Raw genomic sequence first — 22998 nt, forward strand, 5'->3', positions numbered from 1 at the left:
TTGTATTTTGCCAATGAACATCGGTGAATGCGTGCAAGGTAGCACCAGAATCGTGACGAATGAGGAGACCATGGTCAGAAGTGCCCTTTAAGTAGCGCATAATCCGTTTCACAACAGCCGAATGATTCTCAGTTGGGGCATGCATATATTGACAAACTTTATTAACAGAAAATGTGATGTCAGGTCTTGAGAGAGTAACATATTGAAGAGCACCAACTAATTGTCTGTATTATGAAGGAGAAGCAAGAAGTGGGATGTCCTTAAGAGCTAACTGCTGGGATGTGGTCATTGGTGAGTTAACGGGTTTACATTCTGAAAGACCAAATTTCTGAAGAAGTTCCAGAATGTATTTGCATTGGGACAATAGTATATTTTGACCATGAGGAACAACTTCAACACCTAGAAAATAATCCAACTTACCGAGATCCTTGACAGCAAAAAAAGAACTGAGCTGAGATATGATCTTGTTGATGGCATTCTTGTCATTTCCCGTGACTATGATGTCATCGACGTAGACAAGAACATATAAGAGAACCCCACCAGACTTCAAAATGAACAGAGATGGATCTGTTTTAGATCCTTGAAAACCGAGTTGAAGAAGAGTGGTTGATAAACTCTGAAACCAGTCCCTTGGGGCTTGTTTGAGCCCGTATAATGACTTATGTAGCAAACACAAATGATTTGGCCGAGAGTGATCCACAAATCCTGGTGGTTGACGGAGATAAACTCTTTCTTATAAATTACCGTACAAAAAAGAATTTTGAACATCAAGTTGTCGAAGAGACCACTTGTTGGTGATGCCTAGAGATAACACAACACGAATGGTTGTGGACTTTATAACCGGGCTAAAAGTTTCATGATAGTCAACACCCGGTTTTTGTCGAAACCCTTTGGCAACAAGACGAGCTTTATAACGAATGATCTTCCCCTGGGATCCTTCTTTAACCTATAAACCCACTTGCAATCAATAATATTAGTGTCATTAACATAAGGTACTAATGACCAGGTGTTGTTCTTAGTAAGTGCATCGAACTCCTCTGACATGGCTTGACGCCACTCAGGAATTTTGTTAGCAACGGTAAAGGAAACGGGTTCGATTGGTGAGGTAGGAGAGACGAAAGCTTGATTAGCTGATGGATCAAAAATAGCTTTAGCTTTAGGATTAGGGCGTAAGTTGGCTGGCCGAGAGCGAATTGGTGGTGGCGGGGAAGATGGGGAAGTGATGGAGGTGGGTGGAGATGAAGAATCTGACTGGCTAATAGGTGTAATTGATTGAGCAGGAGATGGTGTTAATTGAACAGAAGTTGGAGATGTTGGGCATGATAATGAAGGAGGGGGTGTTGACTGAATAGATATTGGAATAGGTGACGGAGTATTATAGGAAGAAATAGAGGAAGTAGCAGAATCGGTGTAACTATCTGATGTTGGAAACGAGGATGGAAAGGAGGAAATATAAGGCTTGGTTAGTGCACTTGTTTGGTTTGGAGTAGATGTCTGGAATGGAGATAACTTTTCATTGAACCTAACATGTCGAGCAATGTAGACTCGTTCATTGGCCAAGTCCAAACAACGATAACCATGATGAAGTGGACTATAGCCAAGAAAGAGACATGGAGTGGATCGAAAATCCATTTTGTGTCGATTATAAGGACGAAGATGGGGGGAAACATTGGCACCCAAAGACACGAAGAAAGTGATAATCAGGACGTCTTTGAAATACATATTCAAATGGGGTTTTGTTCAAAGAGACACGAAAGGGCAAACGATTGATAAGATAAACTGTCGTTTCAAAGGCGAAATACCAAAATCGTTGTGGAAGATTGGACTGAGCAAGTAAGGCAAGTCCAGTTTCAACAACATGACGATGTCGACGCTCGACAACCATTTTGTTCACTGTTATGTAGGCATGACCGGCGATGAATTATTCCAAGAGAAGTAAAAAATGGAGTTAGGTTCCGAAACTCACCTCCCCAATCAGTTTGGACACTCTTTACTTTTGTGGAGAATTGACGTTCTACCATGGTGACAAAAGGTTTTAAATGTACTATAGACATCAGATTTTTGAGCTAAAGGATATATCCACATATATCGCGAGTAACGATCAACACATAACATAAAAAATCGATGACCGTCAAATGAACGAGTCGGTGCTGGTCCCCAAACATCACAATAAATTAAGTCCAAATTGTATTTACTGCGAAAAGTAGATTCATGCAATGAAAATTTGGAAGATTTTCCCAATTGACATGAAGTACATAAAGAGGAAACTATTTTTGTAGTAACAGGTAAAGAAAAATTGGAAACAATGGAACTAAAAACACGATGATGCGGGTGCCCTAAGCGTTTATGCCATATGGTGGAAGATGCTCGGGTAGCGGTAAATGCAACCTTTTGGAGAGATTTGAGTTGTGGAAAACGAATGGAATAGAGTCCATTGTCACTTGGACCCGTGAGTAGTGTGTTGCCTGTACGTTCGTCCTTCACAACAAAAAAGAAAGTGTGAAATTCAAAGAAAACATCATTGTCGAAGCAAAAACGTTGGACAGACAAAAGGTTCTTTTTGATCTCGGATACATGAAGTATATTAGAAAGATTGAAAGGCTTATATGGTGAGATAATTTTAGAAGAGCCAATATGAAGAATAGGTAAAGGGTTACCGTCGCCAACATGAAGAGCATCGTTACCATAATAAGCTTCAGACTGATCAAGGCTTGCTAAGTCCGGAGCTACATGGCTGTTACACGCTGTATCAGCAAACCAAGTTGTACCTGTTGATGAGCCAGCTTCTGAAAGATTGGCATAACTTGCATAGTTGGCCTGATGTCTGGTTTGTGTAGGCTTCTGATTCTGACATTGTGAAGGAATATGATTTATCCCGCACCTGTTACAATGTCCAAACACTGTATTCTGAGTTGAGGCCCAAGAGAATCGGTTAGTACGAGTGCCCCAATTGTCATAACCTCTGTTATTGCTGTTACGAAAATTTCCACACCCACCTCGATTGCCACGATTGTTAGAAGATGGACGAGCAACATAAAAAGCTTGAGGTTGAGAGCTATTAGAGGTAAGGGGGCTGAGTTGCAGTCCATGTTGAGAAGCAAGCTGCTGTAGAGTGGCTAGCAGGAGCTGTTGAAGAGAGGTAGAGCACGAAACTGAATCGCTTGTGGTTGCAACAAAAGCTTGAGAAGGCGATGAACCAATATGGGCAGAGGCAGTGTTATTGACCATGAAGTCATAATTATTAAGAAGCCCATTTAACTCATTGAACAGAACAGGTGGTTGACGAGTGAGAAGACCCGACTTTAAATTGGTGTACTCATCTCTAAGGCCTGAGATAACAAGCATAACAAGATCTTTGTCTTTGAATGGTTCCCCGATATTTGCTAGATCATTCGCGTATCCTTGGGCACGACTAAGGTAGTCAATCAGGGTTTCATCACTCTTCATCTGGATCCTTAAAAGTTGGGTCTTCAACATATATTCTCGGGATGAGTTGCTTGGTGCATAGGCCTGTGCTAAAGCAAGCCATAGATCTCGAGAGGTCATTCCCTGCACATGCTGAAAGGATGATTCTGAGATGGTAGATATGATAATCATTCTAACGTGTGCGTCATTAGCAATCCAGATGGGATAGTTGGGGTTGTCTTTTGTGGTTTTTGTGGTTGGGGGGTTAGATCCTGATGCAGTTGATGAGATTGTTTTTGATGGACAGGGGATTGTTCTATCGACATACCCGAAAAGATGATTGGTAACAAGAAAGGGTTCTATCATAGATTTCCAAAACCCATAATTTTTAGGGTTTAGTGTGAAAGGGAATTTGTGAGAGTTATGGGAATGCTTTTCATTGGTGTTGAAAGCAGCAATTAGCGCCATGTTGATTTGAGGCTGATTAAAAAAAAAAAAAAAAGGGAGGCTGCTTGTGCTGCACTGATGAACAGGTTAGTGGCTGTTAGGGTTACAGGTCGCCATTGGCTCTGATGCCATATAAGACCACGTATAAGATGATAATAATGATATATTATTGAAAAGGCATAACATTAGAGCCATATATATATATATATATAGTACTAGGATATTACAATTGACTACCCTCTAGTTATGCTAAATATAACGCTTGATCTAATATGTTATAACTGCTATAGAGCTCGACATATTCCCTTTAGGCCATATAGATTTTATCTCCTTGACCTCCTAACAATGAGGCATAAAGTATGGTGATACCATTTCAATGATAAGCTACTTACTTTTAGGGGTTCTTTATATAAGATATTTGTGTGTTGGGCAAGGTTATAAATTCAAGGTAACTTGTGAAATTTGTCGATGTGGTGAAACTAAAAGATTAAATGTTCAATATCTTTCAGTTTGTCTAAGTGAAATATGAGTTGATTTGGTAACGGGTCAGTGCATGTTTTGGCCAAAATGCTTTGTTTTCGCTGCCATAAAAGGTAAAGGTAGAACATGTATATCATAATTATATATGCACCATACTTTATAACAAGCTATAGGCCTATAGTGAAAGGTTCACCTTATTGTTTTTTTCTGGATACATTATAAGTGTTTTGTTCTCTATAGATTTTTGACAATATATTGGCCGGTGGTCATATCTACTCATTTAGGCCGATACGAAATGCAGGTTATATTTTATGAGCCAGATTGGAATCCTCGGGTGGATAAGCAGGCTCTATGGTGGGCACATATAATTGGTGTAGCAAACCCGAATTTCAGCATGGGTCGTCAAGGTAGAAATTACATACAAGTGATATGCTTGCTCTGTTTCTATATTGCTTGAGTGTAAAATTCCTTTATGTACAATGATGCAAATGTTGTCTAATAGAGGTAAAGAGAGGTAGCCTCTTTTACAACTATAAGTGATTTGTCAAATTCATAACCATGTAAAAATTCTGTTTCATAAAAGTATTGATCTTTTTATTTGAGTCGAAAAGTGGAAATACATATTGAAATTTCATTCCCAGGCTATAGTGTAATGAATATCATCAAACACTTGATATGACTCAATATGGAATTAACTTCATTATCTCATAAGAACTTCAATTTCTACACTTGCGTCTCAACTCTAAACTACTAACTCAACTCTCTTGAGTTGCGGGTGAGTTATAACCACATAAGTTCACATATTGCTAAAGCCATCCATTTTTACTTTGAACTATTTATTTATTTACTTATTTCCTTCAATAAAGTATATATAACATGATGAATGTTTAAAATATTTGTGAAGTTTAGAGGATCCATCTTATTTGGAAGTCTCTTTTTTTCCTTGACGGTAGACATCATCTACGTGAGTTTAGATTGTGATTTATAAACTTTGAAAGTAAGTCATGTAATGAGCTCACGAGAACATAAATAAACTATAATATATCACGAGACGATGGATGAACTACACGAAAATGAATATTATGTTGTAACTAATCACCGTCAAGGTATCTCGCACGTTGTTAATTGTCGGGTACCCATCTAGTAAACGAAAAATAAATTTAAAGAAAGATGTATACATAATTTGTGCACATAACTCACATATGCTGTCTGTCTTACTGTCTAATTCACTTGCGTGAATCCGTGTCACTCGATCTCTTTCTTCTTCTTCTTCCTCCATCGTTATCCAAAACCCCTACAATCATATCTCCTATATAACACACATCTGATCCGATTTGTTATATATACTCTGACTTTTTGATCTCAAAAATAAAAATAAAAATACAATAATAATTACTGAAGTCCATCATCAAATAATGGCAGAAGACCAAAACCACCCCCAAATATTTGAGGTAAACAATGGTAGTATGAAACTACTTGTCTCCAATTATGGCTGCACCATCACTTCCTTGTTTGTCCCTGATCAAAATGGTACACCTTATATATCTATTTTTTTTTTCTTTTTTAATTATATTTTAGTATTATATATATAAGGTTCTGATAATTATTGATGGGTATTTGTATGGTATTGAAGGAAATTTGAGTGATGTTGTTCTTGGATTTGACACTCTGGATCCTTATCTGGTGAGCATTCTCATCATCATTCACTGCTAAAAACTACCTCTTTATGATTTAATTTTTTTTATAACGGTTTTATTATCATAGGATTTTTTTTTTTGGATGCCAAGAATATCAACACTGTATTCTTGAGATTGATTTATAAAAGAAAAGAAAAGATTAGAAGATAAGTTTGTTTCCTCTCAAATCATCCCAAATATGGGAAGAAATTTTTTTATAAAAAAACAACTAGATTACCCCTCAAATCATATTATTTCCCTTCTTTTCTATCTTAAAAATAAACTCAAAAACACAATTTGTTTTATAATCCATTAGATTCCTTTATTTTCTTTATTAAAAAAACACTCAAGAACATAGTGCAAGTGTCCGACTATAGTGCATTACACTAGAACCTAAGCTGCATTACGTTTTTTTTTAATATATATATTTTTTTTTGGTAAGAAATAGGGGCGAATTACGGTTTATAGCTAACTTGAATTGGATTAAGTATCTGGAAGTGTAAGTAACTTTTACATTTTTTCTGTTGTGTGAATGTAACTTTCATTTGGTTCATTGTATGCAACTAACCCGCCAAATTTGAACGATTAATGTAAATTCTTTAGGTTGACCAATCAAAAACTTCTACGTGGCAGCTCATATGGTGTGCCACGTATACACTTTTACATTAATCGTTCAATTTGGCGGGTCGATTACATACAATGAACCAAATGAAAGTTACATTCGCACAATAGAAAAAATGTAAAAGTTACTTACATCCCAGATACTAAACCCACTTGAATTTATTTATTTTTTGTAATAAAAGATGAGACTTTTAAGTTTTTGTGAGACATTTTTAGCTACATTTGCCTTTTTTTTGGTTACAAATTGAAAAAAAAAAATTATTGGTTTATATAAAAGTTGTAACAAGATCTATGTCTATTCTGTGTTAGAAGGTTCTGGATTTGGAGGAGAGATGATCCGAACGGCTGAAATCCACTTTTGGTAATTTTAAGACCATTGTCCCACAATACAAATGTGATATAATTGAAAAATAATTATAAAGTTATCTTGCTAAACTTCGATTATAGGTTATTATTGAGTTGGAATGATCAATTTGAAAATGCATGTCCAAACACCCTTTAAAGTTTAAAGTGAAAGTTGTGCATTATCTGTTTCCTTCTATTAATGTCATATGTGATCCTAATTGTATATCTCAAATTGGTTTCTTCATATTATGCATTCTGATTCCTTTTTATATCTTCAGAATCGTGTGGCGCCCTACTTTGGTTGCATTGTTGGAAGAGTTGCAAACAGGATTAAAGAAGGGAAGTTCACACTCAATGGGACGGACTATACTCTGCCAATTAACAACGGTCCAAATAGTCTCCATGGTATGGGGTAACTTTCTTAATTTTATACCTAATCATCTGGGCATATAATTGACGTTTAGGGTTAAAATATATGGTTCTTTCTTGTGCAAAAAGTTTTAAGCTAAATACTTCATTTGTGATTTATCTAACGCGCATAAATGTAGCTGTGGCGGTTTAAGAACACACACAAAAAAAACAAAGTAACTAGGCAATATGAAATCTTTGGAGAAAGTCATATATATTTACAATATAGATAAAAGGATGGAAAGGCTATATAATATTTGTTCGATGTATGATTAATTTTATTATTCAATTGATACAAGTCCTGAGAAATATTAGAAAGAGCTTCCAAGTAGAGAAAAGTCTAATTGTCAAAAGACAAGATGATGAAGTAATAATTATTACTCCTGAGTATCATTGTCTTTTTTACCAGCTAATATGATCCTCCCTTGACTTGTACCTTATTTGGATTTTCGAAGACAAAAAATACTTGTTTGTGTACATCTGTTATCTTTTAGAAACAAAACATAGTTAGTTTTGTTCAATCAGGTTCTGTTCGAAAAAAATATTCCGGCTCAAACCATAGTCTCTACACAACTTTTTTGGGATTATTGCTTAATTTACAAGAATTTATCTCATATGATTTGGTGTATGATGTGTTCATGATCTTTCTTGTACACCTTTGGTTGTAGTCATGTGGTGTTTTGGGTTTGATTTGAGATACTATTTTTTTTCTTTTTAGGGCACATGATTATGATATGATGCCAATAGAGGCTGAGCAAGGTCATAAAGTTACTAATTCCTTGTTAGTTGTATTTAGTTAATGTACTCTTCTTTGTTTTGTTCTTTGAAGGTGGGCTTAAAGGATTCGACAAGGTGGTATGGGAAGTCGTTGAACATAAACAGGGTGACACTCCATCAATAACCTTCAAATATCGTGCTCTTGATGGGGAAGAAGGTATTCCCCTCTCTTAAAACTCATATTTCTAATATATTGATTATATTCAGCTAGTATTTTTTGGATCAATATATAAGGTCAGGTTATCTGTTAACAATTAATTAGTTCTGGGAACAAAAATATTCATATTAATAATTAGTTCAGATTGTCTGTTTTAAATGATCACTTTTTTTACAGGGTAAAATGTAATTACTCATTTACTCCTTTTTTGGACCTTATATAAGAGGCTGAGTATGATTATAACTAAAAATACAAATGTGTCCAATCACTGATCCTTTAGACCCTATGCTTTTACAACTGATATTCTGATTTTAACTGGCGCTGTTGTAATCAGGTTACCCTGGTGATCTTTCTGTTACTGCAACCTACACACTTACTTCGAAAACCACATTAAGGCTTGACATGGAAGCAGTTCCCGAGAATAAACCAACACCCGTGAGTTTAGCTCAGCATACCTACTGGAATCTAGCAGGCCACAACTCTGGTACCATTCTCGACCATTCAGCTCAGATATTTGCAAAACACTTCACACCCGTTGATGAAACTCAAATCCCGACTGGCGAGATCAAACCCGTAGAAGGAACTCCATTTGACTTCACCTCCGAGAAGAAAATCGGTACCTCAATTCACGAGGTTGGTATAGGATATGATCACAATTTCGTGCTTGATTGTGGTGAAGAAAAATCAGGCTTAAAACATGCTGTGAAGCTTAAAGACCCGTCTAGTTCAAGGGTTCTTAACCTATGGACCAATGCCCCTGGAATCCAATTTTACACAGCTAATTATGTGAATGGGATTGTTGGCAAAGGAGGGTCTGTTTATGGAAAGCACGGAGCAGTGTGTTTGGAGACACAGGGCTTTCCAAATGCTATCAACCAAGCAAATTTTCCATCGATTGTAGTACAACCTGGTGACAAGTATCAGCACACTATGGTCTATGAGTTCTCTGTCGAGTAAGGTGTTGTTTCAAATTTATGTCATATAACTAGATTCTAATAAGTTGATGAATTTTGTGTGCTTGCTTTAGAATAACGTGTCCATGAAAATGCCTGTAGCTACAGTGTCTTCCAATAATAAGCGTCTTGAGTTATTCTGTTGTGGAAAGTCAGTGATATGTATCAAGTTTTATAGCTGACGCGCATCAAGTAGGTTCGATTTTGTTCTTTGAAACAAACATGATGAGTTTGGATTGGCTCTTATGCCTTAGGCCCTAACTTATGGTTTATGACCGCCTCCAATAGAGTCCAGGTGAGGACGATTTAAGGTCTCTTAAGACGGGTTAACGACCAACTGAAGCAAATTCCCAAGACCGAGTTTACACATTTACATGTGTTTTAGAGTTTTATTTTGAGTCAAAGGTACATGTATATTACAGTATCACAACATGTAATTTTAACATATTAATTTAACACCGATCATAAATAACAGTCGTCCGAAAATATATATTGAGTGAATAATATAATGAAAGAAAGGTACATATCAAACAACTATTTGGTTACCTATATTGAACGTTTTTACTCATATTAAGATTTGAACTCAATACCTTAAAGTCTTAAGTTTTTTCAAATTGACACGACTTTTTTACAATTAAATCTAATCAAATGAATGACTACCAAAAAACCTTATGTATTCTTTTTATTCTTTTTAAGGGAGGGCACGTATTTAAAATTTATTAATAATGTTCAAATATAAAAAAAAAAAATTACTGAAAATGTTGATCAAATAAGAAAAAACAAACAAAAAAAATGATATACAAAAACACATAAAGAATAAAACAAAAAGGAGTCGGGGTTAACAAAACTTTTATTTTTAATACTTAATTTTAATATTGTAATGAAAGTATTTTTCATTTAAATAAAACAAAAAAGGGTCGGGGTTATGTAGAGCTAGCAAAACAGCTGCAATTTGTGGTTGGAAAACTTGCAAAATGGAAATGGCGAGTAGCAGATCATCAAAAAAGCATCAAACAAGGACTCAGGTACCACCTACCTACCTTTTCACATTTCTTTCATTTCATTTAATATATTAATTAAAAAAATTACAGAAAATGCAAAGAAAGAAACGGATGGAAGAGCTTCTGAAATCAGCTTACTCTTCATATAAAAACCATCTTTCTGATTCCCCTCTTTACAACAACTCAAATGGTAAATCTCTTTTATATTCTACGAGTATCATCTTCAACCTCTCTATATTCCCTCATATTCGAAAGATGTAATAATAATAATAATAATAATAATAATAATAATAATAATAATAATAATAATAATAATAATAATAATAATAATAATAATAATAATAATAATAATAATAATAATAATAATAATAATAATAATAATAATAATAATAGTGTCTTTGATTCTTGTAATAATTGTGTGAATCTAGCATTACAGTAATAGTGTCTTTGATTTTGTTTAATTAGGATTGGATCAAGATTGATTTGAGAATCAATCTGCCTGTATTTGGGGATTGTTATAATATGATCATGGTTTTAGTGCAGCACATGATCGTTGTGTATTTGATTCTCGATTGGTTTCGAGAATCCCTAATTTCTTTGAAAAGTTAGTGTTCGATTGTTAGAGGGTTGTTGATTTCCTAGTTCTTCCACTGGTTGTGATCTTGACACAAAGGGCGCTAGTTGACTAACGGAATCAATTAAGGGTTTTGGGGTTTGTGGTTTCCTTCGCATTCTATTCAATCAGCTAAGCGAATTAATTAAATAGTAGAGTTGTCTTCAGTTGCTATTGGCATGAGAGCACTGTAACATCTTTCTTCTCTTCTTTTTCTGTCGTTGATCCTTTTTAGTCGAGTCATTCTTCTGCTATAGACCTACCACTTGGGTGGCAAAGAATCCTTAGGATGGCTGGTATTTTTCTTTTTGATGTTTGATTACTTTGTGATTCTTGTTTTGTGTGTTTAATAATTGTTTCTTTGATTGATTTAGTTAAGATTGAATCAATCAACCTGTGTGTCTGTGGTGATTGCTATAATTTCATCATTGTGCAAGCATTGCTACTATATTCTATGCAAATTTTTTTTATTCTAGAATTACTAGTATGTGACCCTCATGGACAAAGAGTGTCTTTAGACTTTAGGAGTGGCAATAGTCTTCTTCGTAGATTTATAGCCTTGGTTAGAATCATAGACAAATGCCCTTATATGACGCGCCGTCTTCATGGCCAAGATATTGTAAGTATTGATTTTGTAACTAAAAATTAATGAAAGAGTTTTATGTTTGATAATGAGTGCGGACAACTATTACATAATTGGTTTTAAAGATGACCACGAATTATATGAAGTTGCAGATGGTGCCAGTGCTACTAGACTCTTAATCTTTAAGATTTTCCGCCCGCTATCACGGTTTGGACAGAATATGTCTTACCCCGATATTTCAATTAAAACTTAAATATATTCTAAAGATAAACTATGTTTGACAAAAATTTTAAAAACTTCAACAATCAAAGGTTCATATGATATAACCATCTAAACTAAACCTACTCCGACACGAAAAACACTATAGTCAAGAATTTTTCCAAATAACGGATGGAAAATCTCAAAGATTGAGAGCTTGGTAGCACCAGGTCACCATCTAAAGTTTCATCTAATCCATGGTCACTTTCAGATCCAATAATGTAGTAATTGTCTGCACGCATTTTCATGCGGACAACTCTCTAATTATTTTCAGTTATAAAAGTAATATTTACAAGATTTTGGCAATGAAGGTGACCGGTCCTATGAGGGCATTTGTCTATGATTCTAACATTTCCTAGAAAGGTCATATATCTTCGGAAAATTATTGTCTTGAAGGCTATCTTTGGTTTTATTGATGGTCGCATAATATTAATTTCAAAGTAAAAATTTATGTGGAAAATAGTAACATAATTTGTATTACGATCAAGTTATAACAATCACCACAAAAAACTAGATTGATTAATCCAACCTTAATTGATCAAATTATAACAATGTGCTTTTTTTATGTTGTACATGTGTATATTTCCACCCATTTGTTATTGTTTCCTGATCTTGAAATCGTTTTTCTTAGCTATTGTATGTGAACGCACCAATGAATTCTTCACTCTAATGATTCTTCATTCTTATCTAAATAAGCTTAGTGTTTTAAACTGTATGTTTTATTTGTACTTCTTACTAACACCCTTCTCTTTAATAGCTCTATCTTTATTTCTTGAGTCTGGACGTGGAGATAAACTATCATCTAATTTGAAGGAGTACATCCAAAAGCTACTTAAGGTGGATTTGTGGTATTAGTCATCTTTTTATTTCCCTCTTTTTGCTGTATTTTTTCTTTCCAAAAAAAGAAGTGTCATATGTAGAGGTGGCAGTTTTAACCCATTTACTTAGGAGTGGGTTGATTACTATTGCATTTAACCTCCTGATTTATTGTAACGCTTTCCTAAAAGAACGTCTAACCAACCCGAACCGTACCCAAAAAAAATGCCATATCACAACCCGAACCCACTTTGACTAGTTACCCAATCTACCTATATTTGCATATTTAATAAAATCTTTTATTTTGAGCAGATTAATATGGAGGGCCCATATGGAGCGGAGTGGCCAGAGGAAGAAAAAGTGAAGCGTAGAGAAATGTCATCTCCTGAAGCACTGTATATTTTTGTATACAAGGGTCCAAGCACTCCAAGTAAAGCAGAGGCACCCATAATTGGATTTGTACATTATCGGTTCACCATTGAGGAGGAAATACCTGTACTTTATGTTTATGAATTGCAGCTTGAAGAAGCTTATCAAGGGATGGCGGTTGGAAAGTTCCTGATGCAATTAGTTGAATTAATTGCTTGCAAGGTAATCAGTTTCATGATTTTTTTTATTGTGTAATAGAAAGTCACATGATATTTGTTCGAGGTGACAAAATGGGTGGGTCGGGTGGGTAGGGTAACCGGTCAAAAAAGGCCTTTAGTCTGACCTGAAGTTCCGATGTCCAAAAAAAGTAATCTTTTAATGCATAATTACCGTGTCAAATAAGATTAAAATTTTGCATTCTTGTAAACGTGATAACCCGGTTTTATGAATCTAATCATCTGGTATTATCTATTAGAAAGACACTGAAGTGACTCTTAACCAATTTAACCCTTTTCTTCAAGTTATACTTTCATTATGCCCACCGATCAACCTATTGATACATAAATTGTTAGATACCGCCACCTCTATCTCTGATATAGTTATCATTCATTTATATCATTTTTTTTCCCAATATTTAGAACTGCATGGGTGCTGTGGTTCTCACTGTACAAAAACGAAACACTTCAGCGATCAATTTCTACCTGAATAAGCTTAGGTAATATGCTACTTCCGCAAGTTAACATGTAAATTGTAAATGGATCTGATGAGATATAGACACGTATGCAATTCTGGTAGTGATAATAGACATTTTTGTCGTTGATAACATTCCTTACAAAGCTAATTGATTTTTAGCGCTTAGCATTATCATGTAGTCAAGTATCCATTATTAGACTTCATTTAGATCTTTGTGCACATTGTTAGTGCAATTATGTAGAATACTGTGACTGCATAATCTCACTGCCAAATCCATCTTTGAAACTTTGGTTGTGCAGTTACAATATATCAGCTATTTCTCCTTCAAAAGTTTATCAGTCGGTATGAATGTTTGTTCAATTACAAAGATGTCATTCGCTCGATGAAATTTACTTTCCTTATGAGAGTTGATAAATATATATTATTTGACATTTATACGCTATCTTGCAGCTGGGCGTGATAGGAGAAGATAAGAGTTATGAGATTCTTTGTAAAACATTTGACCATGAAGCTAAAGCTGTATTAGAGGTAATTTACTTCTTATATACCTGTAAGTTTAATCAACTTTCCTACCATTATGTCGTACTTTATTTGGGTTTTAATCAGTCGGGTATTATAAGGTCACTCCAGATCATAAACAAAATAACGAAGGCTATAATATCTCACCTCTTTCTGAGCAAGACATTAGGGCCATTAAGATGTCCATCACATAACCACAAACAAGCCCAGTGTGAACTTCGTTTAGTCTTCATTCTTTAGTTATGTGATAGCCTTTGACTAGGGAATTTACAGTTACAAGACGTGAACAACTTATCTTTTCGTGAAATTTGAAATTTATGGCTTTTGAACCCAAATACTTCTCAGTTCTTAACATGACTTTGTTTAATATTTAATAAGTACCCGACAATGCAAAAAGCATGCATTGTAAAGAAGTTGGTCGTAGTCGGCATTCGCATAAATTTTGAAGTTTTAAAGACCAGCACCAGGCTCATTTCATTAGATCAAAGAGGAGTTCCACTCGGTTTTATTCACATATTCCATTAGAGTTTGTACTTTGTACTTTGCATATTGGTTCTCATCAAGCCATGCCAAAGAAATCTACTTGACTCATTCAATTGTCTCATTTTCAGGAAGAATGAAGTCCAAAGGAGTTGCTCAGAGTCTGGATCAGCATAGTATTGTTAATGAGCGAGATTTCATTATCTGATTCTCTGGTATGTAGACGAACTAGAAAGCCTCGATTAGCACAACACAGGTCCAAAGGACTAGCTCTCCAACCGTTGCTTGCTGCTGTTGCTCTCCAACCATTTTAACAAAATGGAGTATATTCTTGTGGTATTGTGGAATTGCAAAGTCAGTTAAATTTGATGGTTGGCTTTTAGTGATTTGGTATCAGATGAAATTGCCCTTTCAACATATATTGAAGTTTGTCTTTTTTGAATCTTCATCAGTATCGCAAAAAAATGTTATCTAAATTGAAGGGCAAGACATCAGTCTTGAATTTGTAGCGGTATTTGTAGGTTTAATTGGTTTAGTTAGAAGTTTTAAGTTAAGTTTTAAGTTGCATGGAGTAAGCAATTCAAGTCTTCATGTGTGGCTGCTTGGTTTAGGACTTGAATAAGCAGTCTTCAAGTCTTTGTTTGGGTTTTATGTTTCATTGTTTAGCTCATTAGTTAGTCTTAGTATTTAGTTTAACAAGGTTTCATGGAAGTGTACCTTGAGAATGGTACACAATGGACAAAATGGGGGGTCATTTAGCGAGTCTATAGGTAGTAGTGGTTACAGTATTAGTTAGTACGAGTAGTTTGTTTGTTATTTTCTGCATTGGAATATGATTGATAGACCTAAAATATAAACAAAGATTTGTCAAATGTCTTGAATGTTTGACATATATAAGTTTTTCCTTTCTTAATCTTTACCATTCTTTATGCAATGTATATATTTATAAAACCTTAACTTCCTCACAATTTTTTGTCAAATTACAACGCCATAATATCTTATTGCAAGGTGATCAATGATAAAATGAAAGCATTCCAATGACAAAGTTGTCTATCAAATGTACTAGAACCCAACACTATTAGGCCTATTTTTTATGAAGAAAGCATTTTACTATTAGGGCTATTTTTAGGCATGTCAGTTAACCCTTTTAATCATTATCCGTTGTCCCATCTTTTTGATATATTGGATATCCATATAAAGCATTCTCTAAATAATTCAAGTCGAAAAAATTGGATGTCCAATTCAGGCCTATTTGGCATGACCGATCACTCGATCGGTAGAAATACTATCACATAGTCATCATATCCATTAGTATGTAAGACCAAAATTATAAAATGGATCACCTTTAACATAAACATCTCTCAGAATCTTTAGAAGATGAAACACTTTTTTATTATGTTTTATAGCTTTAATAAATACATCACATCATTTCATGAAAATACCGGCAACAAACAACAATACAGCTTAAAGGTGGGTATAGGAAGAATAAAGATGTTGACCGAATGTAGAGAGATTGTTTGAAGCGTATGTTAGAAGTATTTTAATGTAACCGTCCTAGAAAATTTATCATTTCTGATATACTTATCGACAATATCTAAAATCCCTATGTTGTCAAAGAACCAATCTTAACCAATCCTAATCATTTTCCCATTCAAAAATGTAAGTAAAAGTAAAACAATGTATTCCGTTTACTTTCTGAGTTTGACGATAACCCTCTTACTAGTTGTTGACTTTTTCCCTCCTACTGTGGCTCCAAATGGCGGGGGCAGCAATAACCACCACCACCGGTATTAGATTATGTTCATCTTCATCATCACTGCTGCCGCCCTTAAATTGTACTAGTATTCCACTTATTCATTATAATAATCGCCTTTTTCTATCTTCTTCCCCATTATTATTATTATCAACAACATTATCCAAACACCAAAATTATCACCGAATTCTAACCACCGCTGCCTGTCACTCTTCTTCTTCTTCTTCTTCTTCTTCACAATTATCATCTTCAAATAATAGTTCATTTTTTACAAAGCTCTATGTCAGTGGTAATATCTCTCTCTATCTCATTTCCATTACTCCTACTTACTTACTTAATTAGTTTAGGATTTTAATTTTTTATTTTTTATATTTTCCTCTTATAAGAATTAATAAATACGATAGCAAGTACCCGCGCGTTGCGGCGGTAAAATGACGAGGGTGATAGGTCATAAAGTGTGATAGGTCATAGGAGGTTATATGTCATAGAGTGTAGAGGTTATATGTCATAGAGTGTCATAGTCAAATGCCTTAGTCGTACGGGCTCCACACTCGGATTTAAAAATTCGTCGAAAGTATATCGAATGACATCTCTAATGAAAGAGCATGAAATTTTAAGAACACCCATATAATTTTTATAATTTATCGATGTACGGTTTTTGAGATAAAAGATTTTGAAAGAATTTGAGGAATAAAATGATTTATGGAGAAGAGAGAAAGTTGTATGCATTGATGTATGGTACATTATGCATTAATATGTGTATATTGTTGAATTGAATGTTGAAAGTTGAAAAGTGAATTTGCTTTCTAATATAGTATAGATATAGATAATGTCATGTTTTTGAAGATTAGAAAAACTTGAATACTTTTATGCATGTATTGTATAATTAATTATGGCATTTCGTCCGAAATTATAATACACACACACAGGGGCCTCAAGAAATCCACTGGTTAATTTAAAAATGGTTCAAAACTTAACTTATAAGGTGGAAATAAATCTATATATAATTGACTTTTGTGCTATATGCGTGATGAATACAAAGTAACTAAGAGAATGTGTGTGGTTCTACACTACATACATAATCATGTTTTGCGCGTGTTTGATATGATTATTTAGATAGGGTTGAATGGACTTGTGCCTCACTGGGAAAGATAACTGCTTCTTGAAAGAAATCGGGTCTGATTTTGTAGCATTAGTAACATATCGTTGTGATTCATCAACTATTAGTAAAGATAGCCACATAACTCGCAAAAAGACATGTTTGGCTCTATAGCATCGACTTCTAGAATCCCATTTTATCATCTATGTAGAGGAAGTCATGAACCTGATTGGTTTATCCCATCTCACGGTTTTGTACAAAATCATATATATTTTCTATATTATTTTTTCACAGTGTAAGGACGTTGGCTTTAAAAACTGAAAGGACCATGCTCTTTAGCTCGTTTTTCTGCCAGAGAGGCTTATATAGCTCTGTGTTATGTTTCACTCTAGCAAAAAATAATTTGTTGTTAAGTGCCTAGGCAAATTTGTTGCTACCTGATTTTTAGTATTATCTTTCCATAGTTTATTATCGATCAATAATAAATTTATTGACAAAAGATTCAAATGACAGGACTCTCATTTAGAACATCCGAGGAGAGCTTGCGGAATGCTTTCCAGTCATTTGGCCAGCTGATTGAAGGTACATATGGTACCTATTACATTTCATTGTGCTAACATTTTATAGAGATGGCATTTTTTATAGGTATTACTTCTTAATGGGTCAAATTGGATTATTTGGTTATTTTGTTTTTACAATCTCGAATGGGTCTATTTAAAGTTTAGCTTTAAAAGAAATATACTAAACAGGTTGAAAATCTCCTAAACTTCTAAATTGTTTCATTCACAGATTTGTATTATTGCAATAATAGTGTTATTGTCGTAGTTTATATTAGATCATAAACTATCGATATAATAATAATAACAATTATTATTATTATAATAATAACAATAATAAATAGATATTGAAAAAGTCTTGGCGTATCAACCCAACTCAACTCATAACAGAAAATGAGCCACCCGCTGTGTTTTCTTATGATGCACCGAAACTCCAAACAGGTAGGCGTACCCGTTTCAGAAACTCCATGGGAACGGAAACTCGTACGAAACGTTTCCTTGAAGTTTCCATATATACCGAAACGTTTCTGTGAAGTTTCCATACCGTATCTAATTAATATTAGGGTTTCAATGAGTTTTTTGTATTCCAAAAACGACTTCCATCTTGCCACTATGCGTACTCCCAAACACAAACCAACTAAATTATACAATTAAGATCACCATTAGACTTTTTCTGTTCCAAAATTGATTATTAAAAATTTAATCCGTGATCACCTATCACCATCAAACATATATTATAAAATTATACATTTATAATTTTACATAATCTCTGAAGTCTCAAGTCTCTCTCTATATAAAATCAATATATTTTATTTTTTAAAATTTTTTTATTGCCGTATCTTTGCCGTACCCGTATCCTAAATTTTTTAGTTTTGCCGTTCCCCGTTCCCGTATCATTCCCGTGCCGCTTTGCCGTATCCGTTTCGGTGCTACATAGGTGTTTTCACTCCCTGCCCAACCTGTACGACCCACCCATCCCGACACCTCTAATACTTTCTTTGCAGCTCTTTACTTTCATTGTTTTATAAGTATTTTGATAGTTGAATCTATAACTTATGACATTTCAGTGAATCTGGTGATGGATAAGATTGCTAACAGATCAAGAGGGTTTGCTTTCCTTCGTTATGCAACAAAGGAGGAATCTGACAAGGCCATTGAGGGTATGCATGGAAAGGTTGGTTATAACTCTAATATTTGAATGCCATGTTTCCTAAAGTTACAGTTTATAGATATTTGTGACTTGACTATTCGACCCGCCTCATTTCCATATCCATTTTTTTCCACCTCAAACAAGTTATTTTGCCGAAGTCTCAAAGACCCTCCATGAGTTTAAATCTTAGATTCGCCTTTGATGTCTTCAATCTTACTGAGATCTTTGAACTCGAGCTGAATATGTATGATCATATACATGTGTACGAGTCATTTGTTAAAAATTGAAAACATCTTTTATTTCCAATATGGAATAGGCTTCTGGTAATAAAATTAGTTGCTCAAAAAAAGTTAAAGAATGAAAATATATGTCCCTCCTGTTTACAATATGCCAATATCCTCTTTTCCTTTTCAAATGATTGGACATCACTTAAGCTGTAGTGATAAAGTTACTCGTAGTAACAACTGTTAGTTCCTCCACTTGTTAGTTCAAGGATATCATGTGCCAAAGTGAAATTTAATCAAATCACTTTATATTGAAACAAATTACGAAAAATGGTTTGGGTGATCTGAAAGAGGCTCAAGCCAATGGTTTTTTGTAAAATACAACAGAAGACAGAACAGAAGTATAGAACTATACAATAAGATTTAATGCTCGTCTTTGTATTGGATATAAACCAATGTGAAAAGCAATCCCTAGATTGGATTTTAGTTGATCCCTTGTAAGCTGTAACTTTGTTTTTTTCTTAGCTTCTTTCTTGGATAATGGTGATTGAAATGAAATACTCGTGGCTTGAAAAAAAAATGTAGATTTTAATCGAATTGGTGTCGTTTACCTATCATATGTCAGACGCTAATTGTTTCTATAACTTAAAAACTTTTGAAGAAAAAGTGTTTTGGTTCGACAGATTTGACCGCAAGTTTGAATTTTAATAGCGTTGTAAGATTTTGTATGCTTCTAAACTGTTTTGATGCTTGTTTCTGTTTGGCAGTTCCTTGATGGGAGGGTTATATTTGTTGAATTCGCTAAACCTAGGTCTCAGCTCAATCAAGGCATCAAACAGGACTCAAAGCCATACCGCTGAGTGTATACATGCTTATAAGGTTTCTCACATTTCTTATGTGTTGAGAATGCATCCATGTTACCATTTACCAAGCTACATTTGAACAGTATTAGTGGTGCCGAAAATCTAATTAGGGATGCAAATTTTACAGATCTATTAGTATTATAGAGGAAATCTGTCTAGTTTATGATCTTAATGGACTTCCTGGCCCTGCTTACCTTAGCTTTGGTTAAATCTTAATGCATATGAAATTTGCACCTGCCCTGTAATAGTATATTGAAATGACATTTTTATGTTCGTTATATAATTTAGACAGAGTTACGTGGAGGGAGCAACCGTGTAACGAAACACGTGTGTTAGGGACTGAACTTGTAGAATTCTGGATTGTCATGAAAATGACCAAGCACAAAGACCATATATTAATGTATCGAAACTCGGGTTGATCCTGCCTGATTGACTGATTGAATAAGTGCCCACTCGCTCAACTGGCTCATGAAACTAGCTTGTCTAGGTTCAATTTATAGGAACGTTAAACCGGATTCTTTTTCTTAATTATTTAAAAAAAAAAAAAAAAGGAGGTGATTTTTGGGTCTCCAAATTCCAAAAGCAGTTCACCACAATTGCCATAAACCACCGCTGGTAACACACTAACACCATCTTGGCGCTCTCCCCCTCTTTGTCTATCTTGATTTATCACCAACTCGTCTTTTACAATAAAATTAATAAAGTTGTTAATTACTTACTTTTTTCCATATGAATTTCACTTTTGTTCAAATTATTAACCAGATTTAAGTTTTGCATGTAATAATTAGTACTCGTATTAGTTAACTCCATGTGAACCCACAGCGAACTAGTAATATAAGATATAATTATATGGCATGATTTGAGGCACAAATGTAAACGCCGAAGTTCTATAACAAATAATATCCACAAATACACATGATCCTCATGTTGTGTTACTTTCAAAATTCAATAAATAATTATTTTGCAAACGTCATTGGCCAAGTTTCTGACTTTCTACGCCTCAAAATGACAAATTTCTCCTCTATAAGAAATTGACATAAGGTTCTAAATCATCTACGTATCTACATTGTGGTTTAATTATTGATCAATAATTAATTAAACGAAGCGTTCAAACACAATTACGTTGAAGCGTTCAAAAACAATCACGTTGACATCAACAACAGATTAAAGGATGTGGTTTTTTATACTTAAGTTAATCGGGAAAAACAAGTTTTTGACTTAAATTTGTGGAAAATAATCCAGACATACCCGAAATGGTTTCTAACATTCTGTTGGCGATATTTAAACATATATGTTCTGCATGTGATTAATTTAAGATATTGTAAATATGTAACAAGGTAATGATGTACTATGTGATTAGTTCATAACACAAAAGCAAGTCTAAAGTCTAATATTATCAATATATTTGTTTTGCATTATCCTTTCTTATTATGATTGGTACTTGTATTAGTATATGTGTTTATCATTTTTATATTATAGATCTTTTTAGATGATTACTTTGAAGATATTTAAACATCCAACCAGTTCTTAACTCTACAAATTTAACGTGTTTTGGACAAATAATATTCATGATATTGATTGATGCTATAAAACTAGAAGCCTATTGGTCAAAACCTCAACGTCAAATGTATTTTTCTCTTTTCTTAATTAAATGGGGGTCGAGTCGTCCCTAACAATTTGCAATGGAACACGTCTTGTTTTTTTGGATTCGAACATTTACTTAAGATAAAATAAAACATACAAATAAGTGAATCATTTGACTGAAAACCATTGTTTTATTACTATTTATATGCCCGCATGATACACCAGTATAGTGACGATGACGATGGCAGTTGTGGCGGTGATGATGGCTGTAGAGGTGAGATTATTAATGTAATAGTAATTGATGTAAAAGAAGTGTCATGATTAGAATAGTATAAAATAATTTTTTTATTTGGTCATACTTAAACCTAATTTATTTTAAATGAGTGATGATTTGTATACTACTAATTTTCAGTCATATGTCACCAAACATGTATAATATTATTGTATTGTACGACACTTCAAAATATATTTGGTGGTTTATGGTTCAAAATTGATAGACAGCTAACCAAAACACTCGACATTGTATATTTGTATGTGGTTTCAAGAAAATACTAATTTATACGTGGTTTTAAAATAAAGCAATATATTAAATTAAAGGAATTTCACAACAAAATGATATTTAAAACAACTTAAATATATATAGTTAGAATAACTAAACATAAAACTGATAAACAATGTTAAAATAAATTTAAATAGTTAGTTAAAAAAAAAGGATAGCACCTTTGTATTAATCAAACCAAATTACACTTAATCCCTATCACTAACCTGGATATTCTTCAAGTTTAACAATGCATGTAATCCTGTCTACAATTCCAATTACCTTATTGTATGCATCTCCATTTTAATAACCTCAACACACTAATATTTTCACTTTTTCTTCAGAGATTTAATTTTTGCTAAATAATCTCGTATTCCTCTCCTTCCAAATCATGTAGACGCACGCAGCAAGTGTTAGTTTTTGAAGAACACGTGTAGCAGAATTATTGTCTTTTTACTACTAATCTAATCTTTCAAATCCTTCCAGTGAATACTTTTTGAATACCCCCTTATCCCTCATTTCCTCCACAACATATCCTGAATATTCACAACTAAAAAACAAGTGATCTAATGGGTCATTTTGTTTATCAGACAATGTACATGAAAAGTTTGTTGTAGGGGTTTCATTAA

At 34.0% G+C, this 22998-nt stretch overlaps 3 protein-coding genes across 5 annotated transcripts; all 3 read left to right on the forward strand.

The window, feature by feature from the left end:
- The first annotated feature begins 5531 nt into the window (after window positions 1–5531).
- On the forward strand, window positions 5532–9406 carry LOC122603310 (galactose mutarotase). Its single transcript, XM_043775984.1, has 5 exons — window positions 5532–5862; window positions 5966–6015; window positions 7253–7379; window positions 8212–8316; window positions 8651–9406. The coding sequence occupies exons 1-5, from the start codon at window positions 5748–5750 to the stop codon at window positions 9271–9273; spliced, it is 1020 nt and encodes a 339-aa protein (XP_043631919.1). The 5' UTR covers window positions 5532–5747; the 3' UTR covers window positions 9274–9406.
- Window positions 9407–10191: 785 nt separating this feature from the next.
- LOC122603858 (N-alpha-acetyltransferase 40) lies at window positions 10192–15473 on the forward strand. Of its 3 annotated transcripts, XM_043776688.1 has the most exons (8): window positions 10192–10294; window positions 10361–10460; window positions 12482–12561; window positions 12853–13131; window positions 13548–13624; window positions 13902–13944; window positions 14053–14130; window positions 14733–15473. In XM_043776688.1, the coding sequence occupies exons 1-8, from the start codon at window positions 10244–10246 to the stop codon at window positions 14739–14741; spliced, it is 717 nt and encodes a 238-aa protein (XP_043632623.1). In that variant the 5' UTR covers window positions 10192–10243; the 3' UTR covers window positions 14742–15473. The 3 variants fall into 3 exon arrangements, 2 of the variants coding, with proteins under 2 accessions (XP_043632623.1, XP_043632624.1); XR_006324506.1 differs by lacking the exon at window positions 13902–13944; XM_043776689.1 differs by lacking the exons at window positions 13548–13624; window positions 13902–13944.
- An 884-nt stretch (window positions 15474–16357) lies between these two features.
- LOC122604181 (organelle RRM domain-containing protein 6, chloroplastic-like) lies at window positions 16358–20689 on the forward strand. Its single transcript, XM_043777077.1, has 4 exons — window positions 16358–16643; window positions 17967–18035; window positions 19078–19184; window positions 20152–20689. The coding sequence occupies exons 1-4, from the start codon at window positions 16358–16360 to the stop codon at window positions 20242–20244; spliced, it is 555 nt and encodes a 184-aa protein (XP_043633012.1). The 3' UTR covers window positions 20245–20689.
- Window positions 20690–22998: the final 2309 nt, after the last annotated feature.

The sequence above is a fragment of the Erigeron canadensis genome, chromosome 6, assembly GCF_010389155.1.
Source record: "Erigeron canadensis isolate Cc75 chromosome 6, C_canadensis_v1, whole genome shotgun sequence".
NCBI lineage: Eukaryota > Viridiplantae > Streptophyta > Magnoliopsida > Asterales > Asteraceae > Erigeron > Erigeron canadensis.

Coding starts and splice junctions, on each gene's coding strand:
- LOC122604181 (XM_043777077.1), top strand. CDS start 16,358: ATGGCGGGGGCAGCAATAACCACCACCACCGGTATTAGATTATGTTCA. Junction 18,036..19,077: donor ATTTGGCCAGCTGATTGAAG/GTACATATGGTA, acceptor ATGACATTTCAG/TGAATCTGGTGATGGATAAG. Junction 19,185..20,151: donor TTGAGGGTATGCATGGAAAG/GTTGGTTATAAC, acceptor TCTGTTTGGCAG/TTCCTTGATGGGAGGGTTAT.
- LOC122603310 (XM_043775984.1), top strand. CDS start 5,748: ATGGCAGAAGACCAAAACCACCCCCAAATATTTGAGGTAAACAATGGT. Junction 5,863..5,965: donor GTTTGTCCCTGATCAAAATG/GTACACCTTATA, acceptor ATGGTATTGAAG/GAAATTTGAGTGATGTTGTT. Junction 6,016..7,252: donor ACACTCTGGATCCTTATCTG/GTGAGCATTCTC, acceptor TTATATCTTCAG/AATCGTGTGGCGCCCTACTT.
- LOC122603858 (XM_043776688.1), top strand. CDS start 10,244: ATGGAAATGGCGAGTAGCAGATCATCAAAAAAGCATCAAACAAGGACT. Junction 10,295..10,360: donor AGCATCAAACAAGGACTCAG/GTACCACCTACC, acceptor AAAAAATTACAG/AAAATGCAAAGAAAGAAACG. Junction 13,625..13,901: donor TTCTACCTGAATAAGCTTAG/GTAATATGCTAC, acceptor TTGGTTGTGCAG/TTACAATATATCAGCTATTT.